Source organism: Colletotrichum truncatum, assembly GCF_014235925.2.
Source record: "Colletotrichum truncatum strain CMES1059 chromosome Unknown Contig_0003, whole genome shotgun sequence".
NCBI lineage: Eukaryota > Fungi > Ascomycota > Sordariomycetes > Glomerellales > Glomerellaceae > Colletotrichum > Colletotrichum truncatum.
In genome coordinates this window covers 385,745-404,037 of record NW_027222400.1, presented here as the reverse complement: position 1 = coordinate 404,037, position 18,293 = coordinate 385,745, and the positions used below count along the sequence as shown (strand labels likewise).

The window sequence follows — 18,293 nt, the reverse complement described above, 5'->3', positions numbered from 1 at the left end:
CTTACTGCTAACACAAACCCACTGTCAGTTAGCTGGCCGTAACAGTCTGTTGGAATAACACTCTGACATGACCGTACGACCAAGATGACTAAGCCATGAGGCTAGGTTACCTCATGTAAGGGATAACCTCTGGGTGTCTCACAATTGTTCACGTATGATAGGAATAGCTGTCGTTTCACCCCTTTGATAGAACTTAGAGGAATCATCACGGAATTAACAGAGAATGACTTTGGTCAACCACGTACGTTGCAACGCATCGTCGATTGCCATATGGCTATAGGCCATTCAACATCGTCAGCATTTCCAAAGGGAAGTCTTATACACACCTCCCCAAGTTCATTCTAGACAATTTGAAAGCATTCCAAGAACAAGGGCTTGAACTTGAGCCTTGATAGTTACCTGCCCACACCAGCATGAAGGGCAACAAAGCCATAGACATCACATCCAGGGAAGAGGAAAACTGAACACGCAACCAAGTGCCAGGGCGAACAAGCCGAAAGCCCTATTCATACTCAGACCGGTAGTAAGACATAGGTGTACAAACAGATTCAGAAGACGACAAGTGGGACGAGGGCGAGAACCAAAAAAGGACATCATTCAGTTCACTCCAGAACCTTCAAAGAAGGTACTTGGAATTCACAAAACGCAAGTCAGAGTCAAAGCTCAACTGCTAATGCCGGGAGGGACAGCAAAAAATAGATTGTGACCTGGTATGATAACTTGTTTTCAACACTTACGGCTCTGTGAAGTTTTATGAGATCCATAGGCTGAAACTTACAGTAGATCTATTTACTAAAGATGAGGAATTTTAGTTATTTTATAACATCACATCAGCAAATCGAAGAACATAGAGATATGAACGTATTATTTGTGTATTAATCTTGGTGCGAAGGAAAGGTGGCTCTAATAAATGAGATATTCGAGGCCTCAGCAAAAGTGGCCTGTGCTTACTAGTCTTGTAAATCGTGTTTCCCGTTGAGAGCAATAGGAATTACATGCACAGCAATGTGGCCAAGCTCGATATTCACAATTGTGCAACATACCTAAGGAAAACTTGTTGGCATATTGCCAGAGAACTCTAATATGCGAGACTATGTTAAAGTGGGTTTTTTTTTCTTATAAGAAAAACACACCAATATCATGCTTTTGTAACTTTTGAGCTGAGTCTTGTCATATTTTTGGTCCCCTCCTTTTCTGTCGACATCGTCCCTTCCTTTCCTATTCAATATCAGCAAACCCACCAAAGTCACACTCGCCAAAAACCTTTCTTCCACAAACAAAACAAGAAAGCCATCACAACTATCACTTCCCTCAATCTCTACGAACAGTTTTGATTCTACTCAATTACAAGGTTGACAAGAAGCTAAAGATGTCATCAGAAGCCCAAGGCAGCACCACCATCGACAAGATCCGGGCTTTGCCAGATCTCCGAGCACAGCCCAAGAACGTTGCGTACAAGCAGGTTCTAGAGAAATGGCCTGGCGAAAAAGACAATGGGCAGCCAGCTGGATCGCTCCACAGAAAGCATCGAGGTCTGGACGTCCTTCTCATCGTCGCGAGGTATATCCTCATCACGCACCCAGACGGCCGCTCTATCGAGACTGATTCCAACCCGATCTTGGAATTGGCATGGAAGGACATGGAAAGCAGTGAATACAAGGCCAGTGTCGAGGCTATCAAAGAAGAAATTATTGATCTCATGACTTCCGACGGCCGTCTGCCTGACGCGTCGTTCGCCTCACTGTGCGAGTCACCCACAATGCTGGAGACTTTATGGAAGCACCCGACCCTCCTTCTTTGTGGGCCACTAGAGATCCTGCGGAAAGAAACAGAAGAAGAGGAGGAGAAATGGATGCCTCACCAGATGATAGGCGCGGACTTCCTCTCAAAGCTAAGCTTGGTCACTTGGGATGGTGAGTTGGACTTGGTCGAGAAAACAAGACAGATTTGGTACCATAGCCAGGGCAAAGACGGTACGCTTTATCGTCTCACACCCCCAGAAAAAATGCCGGCCGTCATTCGAGTTCTATACCGAGCCCCGGCTGAATGCCAACGCTCAGAGAAGGACCTGTTGCGTCTCGAATTTTCCAATGGCCAGTGTTACACATTGCTTGTTGCAGTCTGGCTCCGAAGCGACAACACGGCACCAGTTGACAATGAAGACAATTTGGACTTTGTGCACATGTACTCTCTGAATATGGCAGATGTTTTCCCCGTCGTTGCCAACAAATGCACGGCGCGTTCACCCGACACGATCGGCCAGGGCGGTCACTCGTACATGTTGTTTTATGTCGCCAACAACGCCGCTTCCATGCAGAAAAACTACGCGAGATGCTTGAGGAGTGAGAGGGTACAGCAATTGATGAAATCCACGCAAGCGATTTCTGTCCCGCATAATGCTTGGGATAATCCTGGCCCAGATGGCAGCCCCCCAGGCACTTATACAGATGCTCATATTGGGAAGCAAACACCAGAAAAAGAAGAACTGTGGGCCCAATTCTTTGCCGCCGACCTCACCGAGCAGAATTCAATTCAACAGACCATGCGTGGTGGGCGTTCCTTTACCCGCGGTTTTTTTAGTGGTAGTTCAACTCAACGCCTTGCCGAAGCCCCCGTCACGAGCAGCCACCAGAATCAGGAAACGGGTCCATCTTCCAGCTCCCGAGGCTATTTCCGCGGCAGCCCCCGAGGCAGTTCTCGTGGCGGTAACAATCAAGAGGGAAGGCGTCCCTTTCAATCATCAAATCAACGTCACAGCAATGACACAAGTCGCCGGGAAAGTTTCAACGATAGCTACTTTTGGGGTTCCCAAGGCCGTTCCGGTCGTGGTAATCATAGAGACCACCGTGGCCGTCAAGACCGTTCCGGTGGTAGTAACAACAGAAACTACCGGGGCCGTCAGGGTCATTCCGAACGAGATCGTGACTTCAACTCACGCTGAAATAACAGCGGCGGCAGGGAGTGAACCAAGTTTGACTGATCAATAAACAAATTTGGAGGGTCAGCTAAGGGATTAAACGCGACAGCGGAGAGTATCCATAGCAATAAGTATGATAATAAAAGTTTGATTGCAAGGGTACAAGTTCCCAGCGGTTTGTGCCCATACCTGGAAGTGTTGTTTTTTGAATCTAGTGCCTGCATTTCCTCATCGTCGTCTGTATTATGTCTCTCTGAGGTTCAACTGGGAATTGCTCTCTCGCTTACTAGTGTTTATTGTAAGCGATCAAAAGATACAAAATTGTCCCTATCTGTTTCTGTCGCGTACTCGGGTTTTCCACCGATCGATTCTGTTAGCCCCTTGACGATGAACGGGGGCACTCTCGCCCCGGGTGATTGAAAGACTTCTTCGCCATCCAGATGGCAAAATTACAAATCGTATAAATCTAACTATTAACCGAGTTCACGGCACAAATACATGTTTAAAAAAAATTTCAATTTACTCTCTGTGAAACAGTGACTAGAACACATGGGTTGTTTAATTTTGTTCGACGCCTTATTTGAGTCACTCTTTTGCAATGTGCCCAGTTCGTCACAATAATCATATGCTGTCTTCCGATCGAAGACATCAGTGAAGCCATTCGATCTGCACACAGTCGAAAGTAAGCTGTGTTCAGCCTCAAAACATCCAACGATGTGATGGAGCTCCTCTAATGAGGTTGCCATGCGCAAGATGAGAGTTTTGGACCACAGAAGACACCGGCCATCATTGTCAGCCAACAAACTATGAGAATAACGAACCACAGCCATAGAATACTTCAAAAGAACTGGCGGGAGTACCGAGAGACACCAGAGCTGAGGCAGAAACGTGATGCATTCAAGCTCTGGTATTTGGACTGGTGGTATAATGGTTGGATTTATAATGTTTATTCACGTGGGTTTGAGATTCTCAATTGACTTGTGATTGACCGGGCTAATGCCGACCACTGAGCGGAGTGCCTGCGTGGAAACTCAGACTCCACATGGCTTTCGATGTGGATGACAAAAAGACTCATCAACTATGGTGTATTTATACTTGTTTTGAACGGAAATTCAGAGACAAATCAACCTTGTTTGAGATTGCGCCAAATAAAGGAGTCGTTCAAATCCATCCTTTCAGGTTCAATCTTCGTGAAGCCCAAAGACTGGAACTCCGGTTTTCCTCCGATCGATTCTGTTAGCCCCTTGACGATGAACCGGGGCACTCACAGGTACAACCCCGAAAACTACCCCCTCCAATTAGAAGACATCCCGCGGTGGGGCCGTCGGTGAAAGATTAATGTGCCGCCATCAGAAGCAATACTGTCGACGAAGTCATCAACATCAAAGCCAAAAAAGACGAAAAATATGAGAGTAAGTAATTAAATATATGATTGGAGTCTATTGTAGAAATGTTAGAATTTATGCGAGTTACATTGTAGAGGAAAAAAGACTGTCTAACAACTCCCGGTGAAGCGGCACGTTATTCCTTGACCCCTTGCGGGGTTCCGCTGACTAAACACACTCTTGCCCCACTAACCCCTCGATGCGAAGTCAACCATGAAGCGCCAAAACACCGCCGGTTCCACCCCTCACCAACCCATCGGAGTTAGGTTAGACCAAAGCGAGATATTTTACCCCCCAAAACCCAAGTCTCAGTGTCATCTCGAACCTTAGTCACGCAATTCCCGCCCCAACATTTGCTTCTCACAACTCTGTCAAACCCCCCATTGTTCACCCAGAGACAAATCAATCGCCGCAACAATATCCCGCCCATCCATATCGAATTTGGTCTTCGCCACACTCAAGTAGTATGTTTCCTTATTTTTTCTTTCGCTATTGATCGACCAACCTGTTTCGCATGACGTCGATGGCGCAAGGCTGACAAAGTCCCCTTTCATTCACATAGCCAGATCCCGTCCTCTCCCGCATCCTCGCTAGGCACCGATAACCGCCGCATTCCGAGACTGTCACCCTGACACACTCACGCAACACCACACACACACACATCCACACCCACACAACCGACCGGCAAATCTCCCCTCCTAGATCTCTACCCTCCCCCATCGCTTTCTTCAAATCACCGCAGCTAGCGAACAGTCATCGGCGTCTCCGTGCGCCGCACAAAATCTCTTCCCACAAACCGCAATAATGGTGGCCAGCCCGGAGACCATCGAGGCCATGACGCCTCCCGGCTACTCCTTCCCGGACCACCGGCTTCGGCTTCAGCAATCCGAACCCGACCGCGAGCCCCTCGTCCTCGTCGCCCCGGGTTCCTACAGCCCCATCACCTTTCTCCACCTCCGCATGGCCGTCATGGCCGCCGACTACGTCCGCTACAATACAAACTTTGAACTCGTCGGCTCCTACCTCTCCCCCGTCTCCGACGCCTACAAGAAGCGCGGTCTGGCTCCTGCCTGCCACCGCCGCCGCATGTGCGAGATCGCCGCCGAGCAGACCTCCAAGTTCCTCATGGTCGACCCTTGGGAGGCCGAGCAGACCGCCTACGTCCCGACCGCCGTTGTCCTTGACCACTTCGAGTACGAGATTAACGTCAAGCGCGGCGGCTGCGGTGGTAAGCGCGTGAGGATTGCCGTTCTCGCCGGCGCCGACCTGATCAACACCATGAGCCAGCCTGGCGTCTGGTCGCCTGCCGATTTGCGACACATCCTCGGCGACTTTGGCGCCTTCGTGCTGGAGCGCGCCGGCGTCAACATCGACGAGGCCCTGACGAACTTGAAGGAATGGGAGGACCAGATCTACTACATCCCTCAGGTCGTCCCCAACGACGTCTCGAGTACCAAGATCCGTCTTTTGCTGAGGAGGAACATGAGCATTGACTACGTATGTTCTTCACCTTTCAGTTGATAAGAGTTTTCCAGCTAACGCGACACAGCTCATCCCCTCCGAAGTCATCAAGTACATTGACGAGCACGGTCTCTACCAAGAAGACGACACGGCAGCAAACGAGAAGGGTAAGGAGAAGGAGACTCAATAGCGGATATGAGGCGCCTTCTTCGTTCCTTTTTTTCTTTTCTTATTGCACGCTTTTTGTAGAACCAAAAAAAGATGAGAGAGAATCGAGACAACAGCGAGACAGAGTCGAGAAAGAACGAGAGAGAGAGACACCAAGAAAGGGGGGGAGGAAATAACTGGCGTGGATATCAGCGTTTGGGATTATCGTGTTATATTTTTTTTTATTATCAAACGTCTTCCTTTCTAAAAGGAACGAGACGAACGACAACTAGTATTTGTACTGCTGTTTTGGGGTTAACGGTGCATCGGGCGGGTTTTTTTCTACATCTTAACTACAGGGACATCTCCCCACCCACAATCAGAACTTATTCTTCGGGCTACTTTTGGTTCCGTTACTGCTGAACTAGTTTCTACCTTTCGTCTCCGTGATTCGGACAGATCTCTCTGGTCTTGGTCATATACTGTTGTGAAATATGTATGGGTCCTCAGTTGACCATTGTAGTACAACAGTTACACATCACATCGTCACCCACCCCGCTACTTTCTCTGCGCCCCTTCAACCAGACCCGCCGACCAAGGCTCGTATGCCTCTCTCACGCATAAACTCTTCATTGACTTTGGGGGGCGTGGTTTAGTGGTATAATGCATCCTTAGCATGGATGAGGTCCGGCGTTCGATTCGCCGCGTCTCCATATGTGTGTGTGTCTGCTTGCAGGCGCGCAACTTTTGAATTTCTTTTTCTTTTTTTTTTTTCTTTCTTTTTCTTCTTCCGGGAGATTGTAGAACAATTATTTTGTTTGGGCAAAAAAGTTGCAGTGAATGGATCATAGTCACAGTTTCGTTTCGATTGTTCCATTTATAGGGAATTGTCAGCGCCTGCAGCTGTCATAGGTGAAACCATCCGAAATCACTTCTTTGAGGTTTATATTTGGGTCGTTGCTGGTACATGCACAGACTTGTCGACTAGGCTCATGCGCCTTGGTCAACCGCTTTGCCTTTCTTGAGTTTTGTTGTTTCATTTGTTAGGAAGTATGTATCCTTTGGTCCTTCAAACCGCGTGGTACGACGCCGTGGACTAGAGATATGGCTGTAACTGCCGTTGTGGTTTCGGCCGTGATTATCACAAAAACAATGCAAAAAGTTACTGCCGCTGAGGAGACGATTCATATAGCTGGGCCCAGTCTCACCCAAGATTAGTCTCGGTTTCTGATATGAGGATGTGCTGCAGTCGAATCCAATCTCTCAGGCCACTAGTTCATCAACGTTTCCATATAAACAAGTAGTTGATAATAAAACTTCCTGCATTCTGACAAACTCAAAATGTTGGTAACACAAAGTTGTCACTGTCAGCATATTAAGATTCAACATGAAATCATCACTCATCACATCATAATCATAGTCTAGTTGACCAACTCAAGTTGACGAGGAAGCATCAATATAAGCCGACTATAATTCGCTGCCAAACCCCCCGCTGATTTGCAACATGCTCTTTTGTGTAATCTAAACTAAAGAGAAAAAGCGCTCTAATATACTTACAAATACATCTCACGTCTGCGCCTCATAACTGAAGTCGAAATTCACCCCCGCCCAAAACGCATCATCCATCAGGTTCTGGCTGCTCAGGTCGCCCACGTCCATGATTGAATCTGCCAGAGCGAACTGCGTGTTGTAAACAGAATCAGAAGCGTCGACAAACAGATTGGCCTGGGGTTCTTGGTTCATGCCATCCAAGCTAAAGTCCGGGTCGAGCATGTTCATCAGCGGGCACAGGTTTTGTTCCAGAGTAGGGTGCGTCTGCATCGGGTGCGTCTGCGCTGCTGACGGGGTTTCCCTCAGCACGCCGCCGGCAGCGACGTCGTTCCTGTCGGCGTTGAACTGCTGAAGCATAGAATGCGGGATCCTTTCGGGGTATTTCTGGTACAGGAGCTTAATCAGGTCGGCCCTCATTCTGCCCGCTGGGTTCCACGACGTGGACAGCTCTCCGAGGACTTCCAGGCACAGCTCAATGTACGGCGTGCAGCACGGCCGTCCGCTGTTGCTCATGTCCGGGTCCGGGTTTGCATACTGGATCAGCACCAGGGACGCCGTGAGGATGCAGTGCGTCGCTGAGATGGGGCTCTTGCGGAAGCCGCCAAAAACCTGTCGGTATTTCTTGCAGGCCAGGCATATCCTCTTGGCTGACTCGACGCAGAGAACCTCGGCGCGTTTGATAGCGTCCGTCTTGGGAGTAACGGTTGCCTGTTTCGGACGGAGAAGGAAGGGTTTGAAGAGGAGGATGCAGCACGTGTGGTATACCATGTTGAGAGTATACACCTGCGGGCTGTTATTGGGGCGGTCGATGCGAAGCTCGGCGGGAAGCTCATAGAACCACGTCTTGAGCTCTAATGTGCACGATTGGAGAAAAGATATCCTCTGCGGTCCTTTGTACAGGGGCTTTGGGGCATATCTAAAGAGACTCATTAGCAAGGACTTTCAATAGTATGGATATGGAGTGCTCCGTACAGCGCGAGTAGGATATTCTCCAATATCTGGCAGAGCTTGATGAGCGCTCGGTGAACTAGAATCTTCTTATTGCACTGTGCAATATCTTGTGCATCGCGTTTCCCGTCTGTCACTTGTTCCGGCGGTATTATCGACGGGAGGTTGACGGCGCCTTGAACGTCCTAAAACCTTGTCAGTCATGGCTACCCGTTGTCACCAATTTCTTGTGCTGCAGAGGCCAGCGCTTACCAAAAAATTACAAACACGGCCGGTGTAGATGGCAGCGAGCTTATCGTCGCAGTACAAGGCCCAGTAAATCTGCCTCCGTAACTCAATCTCTTCAATGGGCATGAGGTTTGAGCCGGCTAGAGATGCCGCATCCAGGTTGAGTCCCATATCAAGAGCTAACCGATTGGCCATGCCTTGGTGAAGCCACCCAGCAGCATCGCAGCCGTAGGCCTTTTCATTCTTAGTATTCTCTCTTAAAGGCCAATTTCAATGGCTGGTGTTACTCACAACATGAACTCCGACCAAGATTGACATTGATTGGATCGTAGTTAATGTCGGCCGCTTCATGTCGTAGTGCAGAAGCACTTCTGCTTTCTGCAAAAACGGTTTCCCGGCCGTATTTTGGTCTCCCGGCACGGACCGCACATCAATCCTATCCGAATACCGAGATCCTAAAGCAAGGATGCAATTGAGTAGTAAAGGGCTGTAATATCGCCCTTGGGTCTTCATGCTTTCGCGGAACAACCTTTCATCGACCACTTGACACCACGGGCTCTGATACTCAAAGAACAAGTCGACCAACTCATTTTGCAAGTCTTCCGGGTAAACTTCACTCTCTATTGGAAGGATGTAGCGATTGTATTCGACAGACTTAGTAGTCGCCGGGCTGCTGCCTTGGTCGTCGGCCTCTGGTGTACTTTCTTGAAAGGGTTAGCGACAAAGTCAACCTATAGAGATCCAAGGAATTCCCTCACCTTGCTGGAACTCCAAGCGGCCACTGGATGGGCCGAAGTAACGCATCTCTCCATCTTGGTCATAGTTGACAGACTCGTCTAACGACAAGGCTCCCTCAAAAGTCGCACAAAGATCATCAAATGCCGTTGGGCTCAAGCCAGCAAATGCTGACTCATTCCCTGCTGCCGAAGAACTCGCGACAGGATTCAACGGCGGTGCACTACCACCTGCGGTGAGCTTGGTAACAGATGCTTCAATGTCGATAGAATGAGCCTGCAGCACGGCTTCTAGCAAGTCGATTCTGTTCCTCAGGAGTTGTACATAAGATTTTGAAGCCGGTTTGCGCCCATCCTCTTCACTCCTGTACAAACAGTTGATGGAGCGCTCTGAACACCGAGAACACACTGGGCGTTGCCCATCGCACTGTAAAGGGAGTTATGATGTCAACAGGTGCTCAAACGTCCAGGAGAGGGTAAAAATTAGGCTAAGATCGTCAAAAACGGAACACCCGGAATAAGAATCCACCCACCTTGGCCCTTCGGCGTCTGCACTCCTCGCAGGCCTTTGAAGTGTATCTGCGCTTCGGTTGGCTTGCAGCCCGCTCCGTGGAAGGCTGGGGCATGGCGGCCAAGATTTACAGAATGGGCCGGATCGGTCCTTGACTGTGGGCAAGGGTCTAATTACACGGCCGATTGAAGGTGCCGAACTGGAGCACGGAGCGGAAAACAGATTCCTGAATTTCAAAAAGCCGGAGTTGTAGCACGGCAGCCAGAGCCTCCGGACGGTGTGCTGCTGTATCGTCGTATGGCAGCTGTAGAATGAGAAGCACGTGTGGGGCCAATCACATGGAGTTGGGCGAAGTTTAAGAAGAAGCGGGGGGGAGGAATTCATATTCCGCCGCTTGCCCTCTGCGTCATTGGTTCACGCTGCCTATTGGCTTACAAGTTACGCTAACCTTCAGGGAATAAGAAACTGGTCTGCGAGAAGCCAAATAAGGAAGACACTAAGAATGATTGATCGAATATTGTTAGAAGGAATCAAATCTAGGCATGTTGTGGGAAGTTGAAGAATTATAGATTGTTACGTCAATTTATGCTTGAGTTTGGTCAAAGTTGGATGCTGTCTGTTATTTACCTGTTTCAGCAACCTTGACAACGGGTGATCACAACGATTGGTCAAAGTGAAAGACTTGATTAGACCTGAGGTATTCTTCCAAGTGAGAGAACTGGCCAGACTACTTATTAAATCCCTCTACCTTGACTGCTAGGCAACAACAGAATATAACAGTATCTGCTCGTAGGTACTCCCGGACTTGAACTGAGTCCGGCCTTGGCACTGCACAAGTGAGTCCAAAATAGAAACTGAGCATCAAGATAGACATCTGTGCGGATCAAGGCCGAGACGGTTCATGGACACTACATCGCCGCGTCGCAAATTCATTGGCTTTTCGTGTTGAAGAGAAAATAGCATTCGCATGCCTGGATGAGCCCAACCCTTCCAAGACGGCCTTTCTCTTTTCTCTACATCCCTTCAAAGTGAAACCTTGACAGTGCCATCTGGTTTTATAGTGGAGGAGAGACTAGCCTTGGTGGTCTTAGCCGAGCTGAATTCCACCCACTACCCAATATCTTGACCATCATTCATCTCCCCACGTCTGAGTCCCTGACTTGAATCCCATCTTCACTCCAACGCGACTCTTAGCACGCGGTTACCCCAACAGCGAAGCCCCGAGATTGACGTCCCATCACCACGACCAAAAACCCCATGAGGCGCCCCCAACTGCGACGCCATGCACCGAAAGACACGGACAGACAGCGGGCCTTCTTGTCTAGCGCAGGAAAAGCAAGCGCACCGACAATACCCCCAAAAACAGCTCCGGCACAAGCCATTGTTGCCCAAGGCCCGTCTGGCCCTATGCAGGTACCCAGACTTGTGTCTGAGAGCTTCAAATCCGTCTTGCGCTGATTGGACCTGTTCTTGTCTGCCGGCTTCTGTGATGAAAGGCAGCAGCCTTGGGATTTAACAAAATTGTGATCAATTCGCAAACTACACATTGTTCTCTGCAAAAGTAAACAACGTATGATAAGCACCAACCCAGACCAAGTGGCCTTTTCCTGAGCTACTACCATGTTCATAGTAAAGAACAAAAGATCTGAACCCAAGTGTACCTAGGTAGGTAGGGAATCTAGATCAAGCAGTCAAGATCTACGCTACTACTACCTACCGCACCTAGCCGATGCCCAATGGCAATTGAGATGAAATTAGGGGTTCAAAGAGCCACAGACAACTCAAAGCTCCTGCAGGTGGCCAAGACCCCCCCCTCGGGGACTACCAAAGGGCCCATGTCGCGTGGCTACTTTTGATCTATGTAAAGACGGCGGACCAAGAACACGCGTAAGAGTGCCGTAGCCCGCTGCGTTCATGTATCCTCGGACGAACATTATTTTGGTCGGGACGGCACATGGTTGGCCCAATCCCGCAGTCTCGGTCCGCCGACGGCGGCTTTGACATGCATAGGACCGAGTAGATTGGAACCATGTGTTTGGGTTGAAACAGATTGATCAGAGACAGAGGGAACATGGTTTTTGAAGAGGATTCACTCCTTTGATTTGTTTCGAATCTTTGGCACAATAATATGTCCTGGCAAGAGTCTTTTTTGGCTTGTTTGACCCGCCAATACACCCAGTTTCGTGGAAATTTCCCCCGAAAAAATCCTTCGCCGGCATGCAGCATCTCCCATTCTCACCAGCGGACTTCTCCACGGATGCCCGTCCTCGGCTCCCACCGTGGGCTCCCAACCCACAAGAGGAGCCCGCTAGCGTGAAGCCTCACGTCTCTTAGCTCCATGCCCCAACGTCCGGCTCGGCGGGAGCACGGCCGGGGCACGGCCGGTCCGGTGCCACTTTAGCCTCCCTACCTGCGTCTCCTGCAACTCGCCCCCCCACTGCCATCCGCGGACTCTCAACTCTTCGACCGTCAGCGGCGCAACAGTTAGTATGTCTCTCTTGGGGGGGTTGCCGTGGCGAAGCAATCCTCCAGAGTTGTAATGGGAGAAGGGGGTATCAAACTTCCAAGACGTCCCTGATTTACACGGGGATATAGGAGCCTGAGCGGACTCGGAGGGACATCTATAAGAACCTCGCGGTTGGTCTTTGCTCATAGTGCATATCTCTCCATCCTCACTCTCAACAGCTTCACACAGACAAAAACCTTCAACAACACTCCCCATCTCTTTACACACAACCACCCAAAATGACCACCACCGTCGTCTCTACCCCCGTCCCTGCCGGCGTTGACAAGGCCCGCGTCCTCGCCACCATCCACAACCACGAGCTCATGGTCAAGACCCTCTGCCCCGACCTCATCTCCCACAAGCTCGAGTCCGGCTCCGAGGCCATCGGCCAGACCGCCGTCTACTCCGTCACCGACAAGAAGCCCATCGGCCAGACCACCTACCAGCTGAGCATCACCAACCTCGAGGACGGCGTCGACACCCTCGTCAACGCCAAGCCCCCCGTCGGCACCCTCGTCATCAAGGGCAACTGGCGCGTCGTCGAGGAGGCCACCGGCCTCGTCCTCCGCGAGCAGGTCGACATCGACGCCAACGTTCTCATGAAGAAGATGGCCAAGAGCAACGTCGAGAAGACCCACCCGGGCCAGCACGAGGTCCTCCTCGTCCAGGCCGGCAAGGCATAGATTTGCATGCGATGATTGCGGATTATACCCCAATTGGCTTGACCTGATTCTCGGGCCGTTGGAAAGAGCGAAATTGGTACGACATGGCGTTATATTGGAAATTGACATCTTGTCTAGTAGATAAGACTATACAATAATGAGAACATATTGGAGAACTCACAATGTCTTTTGTCCAGTTTAGTAGTGATGTCTGATGCCACTTTAAATTCCGTTATCCCTACTTCGGCCGAACTTTTGTCTATGACTCGGGAGTGAAAGTAAAGAGAGCCTCTCTCGACGCCAGATTGCGCATTCACTGCTCATGAAGACGCCGCCGCCTTGGCCGCTCCCTCTGGGTCATGCGCGACAACCTCAATCTCAACCCTCATGTCGTCCTCCCCGAGCCGCGTCACTCCGACACACGTCCAGATCGGTTTGTGGTTGGGCATCCACTTGTTGAAATTCCTCACCATGGCCTGCAACGCCTCGTCGTTGATCGGCACGTGGTAAGAATTGACCCTGTAAACCTGCTCCCAGCCCTTGCCGCCGGCGTCCTTGAGGTTGAGTTCGACATTTTCAAAGGCCCTGTCGATCTGCGCGTTGATTTCCCTGTAGAACTCGCCAGTCTTGGGGTCCCATCCGCCTGGTGTCCCCCCACGTCAGTATCCGCGGTTACTTACGTCCGAGCCAGAACGAAAAAAAGAGGGGAATTCGCACCTTGGCCGGCGCATTCAATCTTGTCGCCCACACGAACGGCTTGGTTGTAGCCAAAGTTCTTCAAATTCCTCTGGCCGACACCTTCGTAAGCGTAGTAGCGGAGGTGAGACATTTTATTTGCTGACGGGTACTAGATTTAGGAAATGGTTTACGTTGGATGCGGAATGCGTTCATGAGGTTCGAGATTCCGGTATTAGAATGTGACTAATATATACATGGAGCTGTGGCCGCAAATGGTCGTTCAAATCGTCCCAACTATGTACGTCATTCATCGCGGAATCTATGTTCCTCAATGTGCGGAGCTGCTTAGTTATCATTGTCTTAAAGCTGGGCTAGAGAAAACAAAGGAAGCCGTGGAAAGCGCACGCGGCTTTGAAATCGGATTTACGAAAGTAAAGTATGCTCTTTAGAACTGTATGGTCCTGTAGCTGAGTTCTAAAACCTCTAGGCAGTGGATGTTGGTGTGGATGTATTGCGTAATAGAATTGACTGCAGCTTGGGATGTTCTTGGCAACTCATGCGGAAATAAAAGTATAAAAGCTTGCTCTAACTGTATCCCAGACGGCTAGACATAAGAATGATGAATGTAATAAACACAACATTCATCTGCAAGGGGACAAAGAGTCATAGCTCATGAAGGGGATAACAAGTTGTGAGCATACTTGTCCAAGTTCATGGAGGACCGGACCTAGCTCCGGACAAGTAACCAGTCATCAAAGCAGATGCATAACCCTTGAAAGGAAATACGTTGCCGCTATGCGAAGAGCTAACACACCGGCCTGAGAAGTCCCCTTTACCACCAGTTGAACTTTCTCGGGTTCAGTTCGCTTCAATAAGTTCTTCCCCATCACCAAGGCGGAACCAAAATCCGGAATGCCCATAGCCGAGAGGAAGTAAGCCAAAGCAGTTATCCAAGACAGGCATCGCAAGTCCTCACTCGCCGCATAACGCCAGCCGCCTGATGATCACTGCCGAGCAAGCCGCGGGCATCCTAGCCTAGGTAGTGAAGAGAGGTACTCATCAGCCACTCATTTCAATGGGCAGGACACCATGCATCAACAAGAACAGTAAGAGGGAAAACGCGTCAAGTCGATGGGGGAGGTTAAGTGCGGACCGCATCAGAACCCAGAAACCAAAGGACCAGAGACGAAGACGCGGCATCGGTAACTGCAACTCCCGTTGTGATGGCTCAGTTTAGAGATCGCCGGTCGACATGCCCCGTGGGAAGATCACAAATGTATCCAAGATAGCAAAAAGCGATACAGCGCCGCCGAGGACATGCTCATCCCCACAGCCACTCAGCGCCCGTCATCCTGGGTAGTCCCTCGGCACAGGGCGGTACGTCGCTGCACGGCGGCCGTTCAAACACTACCGACCGACCAATCCCCGACATTTCCCTCCCGCATCCGAGTCCCGATCACCGCTTCAGTCTAGTTGATCCTCTGCATGTCGTCACCGATTCTCTCAGTCCAGCGAATGATAATCGACACTCCATCTTCTCGAGTCCAAAGGCGAGTTCTCCCTGTGGGTGGACATGCATGTGTCTGGCAGATCCCGTCGTAGTGACATTTCCATGCTGGTTCGCGCATCCATCTTCATCCCCGACTTGCTCTATCGTCCATGTACGCATTGTTGTGTTGTCGTCCGCCATTTCAAGGCGCCGCTCCAAGACCTTCTGGAACAAATCGCATCGGAGGGGTGACACTCGGTATTCGAACAAGCGTCGTTTACTCCCTACTCCATGTGACTGAGACCATCCAACATTTCGTGTCCTCGTGCAAAATTCCACCTTCATTCTTTCGGGTGGTTGGTGTCCATTCCCAGCGCAATCGGCCCTGGGTGGCGAATGACGTCGTTGCAGGGAGGATAAGTCGTACCGGTGGATCATCGGGTGGCGTTGGAGATTTTTCGACGTCGAAATGCTATGCTTGCTAACAACCCAAGTGAGTAGGTTAATGGCAGGAGAATGAGCGTTAGAAACAGGCTTCAATCTAGTCACCAACTTGTTGCCGCGGTTGCACATCGACCACCCCGTTTGAAGGTGTCTGCCAGGAATCATGGTTGAATTGAAGGTCGATGCCTTCCCCTCCTACAATGAGGTATATACACGAGAATGCCAACACTTAACCCCAAGGCCAATGGCCTCTTACCAAAACCTTAAAACGCCTGATGCTATCCGATGCCCAATGTGTCATTTGTGGGTGTTGAAAACCCCCGATGATGATGATGATAATCGTTAGTGTACAAGTCGCGAACCGATGCAAGTTTTTTGTTTTCCACTCCAATACCGTATCCGTGCCGGGAGCCGTAAACGAAATGACTATAACGCTGTAGGCCAACTCGGCCACAAGGGGTATCATGCCCTCGAATCCTGAGAGCGGTGTCCGATTATGCTGTATGTAGAGAATGCCCCGAGAACAGTCTTCGGGTTGTGGTGTTTTCCCTTTGGATAGCCAAAGTGCCGTGACGTCGGTTGGCCAGGCCGATGGTGACCAGAATTTAATGGTCATGTCCTTGCACGTCGCGCGCGCCCCAATCCGTCCGAAACGGATGATTCACGCGGACCAGCCTAAGCTGGATATATCCTTCTCGTTCGCCAAACCATAAGGGCTGGGTGTGCGTTTACTTCTTGCCCTTGCTTGGCGGTGCGGTGATTTTGCTTGTCGTCATTAGATCACCAATGTATTTTTGGAGGAACTTGTTGTTGCTGTCAAGCTTGTCGTGTTCCTCACGAACCGCCTCGATGCGGTTGAAGATCGTAAGGAGGGACTCTTGCAGAGCCTTTGCGTGTCTAAAGCAGCGTCTGTTAGCGAACACAGGTCCACAAAATTCGCGTAAGTGTTCAGTTCCTCACCTCTTCAGTTCTTCCCTCGCCTCTCTGCCAAGTGCCTCAATATCCTCACTCGTCCTGCGCGGGCTCATCGCTCTAACATCGTCGGGTCCAAACTCAGTATCAATAGGGCCAACGGCGGAGCTGTCTCTGGGTACGACCAGCGGTCCGCTGCTCTTTCGACTAGGCAGGCGAGGACGGATTGGTGTAGGCTGGTGAATCTGTGGCTCGTCGTGGTCGTGGTCGACTGATGAGGACGAAGAACTCGATTGGGAGCGCTCGATGTGAGGAGGGAGATGCGATTCCTCGCTGTGCTGTGCTTGATGTTCGTTATCCATGTTGCCGCTGTCTGACGTTGTTGATATTGTCGTCGTCGTCGCAGGAGGCAGTTGAAATGTGTTTTACTATTTGATTCTTTTGTCGAATATCGGTGTAGATAGAGGTTGGTATGATAGGTATTTGGTGGGCGACAAGTCTGTTCTGTGCCAAGATGTGCTACAGGAAAACAGGCTGCAAGAGTGCGAAAGGGCGGCTCAAAAGGCAAATGTGGTTGAATTGAATGGTACTCCGTCACCAGATCCGAGTTGGGAAACGGGGTCTTGCCACCATGCAAACAGGGTCAGGGCCCGTGGAGCGTAAGAAGAGTGGCGGAGGGGAGCAGTCGAGGATGGCGGGAGAAAGAGTCAGGTGGTGGTAACAGTGATGGTGGTGGTGGTGGTGTATATGGGGCGTAAAGTATTATGGAATGTAGGGGTATTGGCGGTTGTATTCCGGAAGCAAGTAGGGTCCTACCGGTCTCTCAGACAGGAACAGGAGCCGGAGGACGGGAGAGGGAAGAAGAGGAGATGAAAAGAAACAGCCCGAGAAGACGGGAAGCAGGAAAAAAAAACGCGCGGTGGGCCGCAGAAGGGTATGAATGGGGGGGAGGTCTCGTGGGTGTGGGTGGGTTTTTGGGTTGGGCAGAGTCGTCAAGGAATCGCTTTGATTTTTTTTTTTCTTGTCCCTCTTCCCCCTTGCCTTTCTCGTGCTGGAGCCCTGGGTCCCTAGGAAGCGTGGAGGTGTTCGCCTCGCGCCGATTGCTACTTTCCGGTTGCTTGTAAAGTACCTTTTTTACTGGCAAATGCTGGCCCTTGATGGGTGGGGGTGGTCTGAAGGTCTATCGGAATTTGAGGAGCGAGAGAAAAGAGAAGAGAGCCCCAGTGAATAGGTGATGCGAGTGGGAATTGCCGTGGGAGTAATACGGGATTGCGACCGAGAGACCGAGGCGGTTGCGTCGACGGTCTCGTGTGTATAGAGGTGCAAAGTAGCGTACGTACAGTAAGTAGTGTACAGTACTAGCAAAAGAGTGAGTTCCTAGGCAGAGAAAGTTGGAGCCAAGGCCGAAGTACAACAGAAAGAATTGGGATTGGGATTTGTGGATGGCGAATGGGAGAGCGGGAGGGGAAATGGTCAAAGATGGCTGGCTTGGCTGGGTGGGTTTGGTTCGACGTTGACGTTTACAGTCGGCCGGGTCGTCGCGATCTGCGGTACTCGGGACAGACGCAATGGCTGGGGCGACGTCTGAGATGGCTGCTGTTGGACCTATTTGGTGTCGATCGAATTTGGTTGCCCTCGTCCACTGTTGGAAGACGGGCGGTATGGTAAGACGGGGGTGATCCTCAAGGGTGTCGAGGGCTTGGGGGCCTTGAGTGTGTGC

The 18,293-nt window shown here is 50.5% G+C and overlaps 6 protein-coding genes across 6 annotated transcripts; 3 read left to right on the top strand and 3 right to left on the bottom strand.

The window, feature by feature from the left end:
• Nucleotides 1–1,369: 1,369 nt before the first annotated feature.
• CTRU02_204978 (uncharacterized protein) lies at nucleotides 1,370–2,709 on the top strand (the record flags this gene model as incomplete). The annotated part of the gene is made up of 4 exons (XM_070204463.1): nucleotides 1,370–1,973; nucleotides 2,061–2,342; nucleotides 2,421–2,549; nucleotides 2,633–2,709. The coding sequence occupies 4 exons, from the start codon at nucleotides 1,370–1,372 to the stop codon at nucleotides 2,707–2,709; spliced, it is 1,092 nt and encodes a 363-aa protein (XP_070061567.1).
• A 2,397-nt stretch (nucleotides 2,710–5,106) lies between these two features.
• Nucleotides 5,107–5,953, top strand: CTRU02_204977 (nicotinamide mononucleotide adenylyl transferase; the record flags this gene model as incomplete). The annotated part of the gene is made up of 2 exons (XM_036724434.1): nucleotides 5,107–5,799; nucleotides 5,852–5,953. The coding sequence occupies 2 exons, from the start codon at nucleotides 5,107–5,109 to the stop codon at nucleotides 5,951–5,953; spliced, it is 795 nt and encodes a 264-aa protein (XP_036584061.1).
• Nucleotides 5,954–7,476: 1,523 nt separating this feature from the next.
• On the bottom strand, nucleotides 7,477–9,997 carry CTRU02_204976 (C6 transcription factor; the record flags this gene model as incomplete). The annotated part of the gene is made up of 6 exons (XM_036724435.2): nucleotides 7,477–8,377; nucleotides 8,434–8,594; nucleotides 8,662–8,871; nucleotides 8,929–9,341; nucleotides 9,396–9,798; nucleotides 9,905–9,997. 6 exons carry the CDS (start codon nucleotides 9,995–9,997, stop codon nucleotides 7,477–7,479), a joined length of 2,181 nt encoding a protein of 726 aa, XP_036584062.2.
• A 2,630-nt stretch (nucleotides 9,998–12,627) lies between these two features.
• CTRU02_204975 (uncharacterized protein) lies at nucleotides 12,628–13,071 on the top strand (the record flags this gene model as incomplete). Its single annotated transcript, XM_036724436.1, has 1 exon — nucleotides 12,628–13,071. One exon carries the CDS (start codon nucleotides 12,628–12,630, stop codon nucleotides 13,069–13,071), a length of 444 nt encoding a protein of 147 aa, XP_036584063.1.
• Nucleotides 13,072–13,370: 299 nt separating this feature from the next.
• On the bottom strand, nucleotides 13,371–13,879 carry CTRU02_204974 (l-psp endoribonuclease family; the record flags this gene model as incomplete). The annotated part of the gene is made up of 2 exons (XM_036724437.1): nucleotides 13,371–13,693; nucleotides 13,768–13,879. 2 exons carry the CDS (start codon nucleotides 13,877–13,879, stop codon nucleotides 13,371–13,373), a joined length of 435 nt encoding a protein of 144 aa, XP_036584064.1.
• Nucleotides 13,880–16,389: 2,510 nt separating this feature from the next.
• On the bottom strand, nucleotides 16,390–16,935 carry CTRU02_204973 (uncharacterized protein; the record flags this gene model as incomplete). Its single annotated transcript, XM_036724438.1, has 2 exons — nucleotides 16,390–16,558; nucleotides 16,622–16,935. 2 exons carry the CDS (start codon nucleotides 16,933–16,935, stop codon nucleotides 16,390–16,392), a joined length of 483 nt encoding a protein of 160 aa, XP_036584065.1.
• Nucleotides 16,936–18,293: the final 1,358 nt, after the last annotated feature.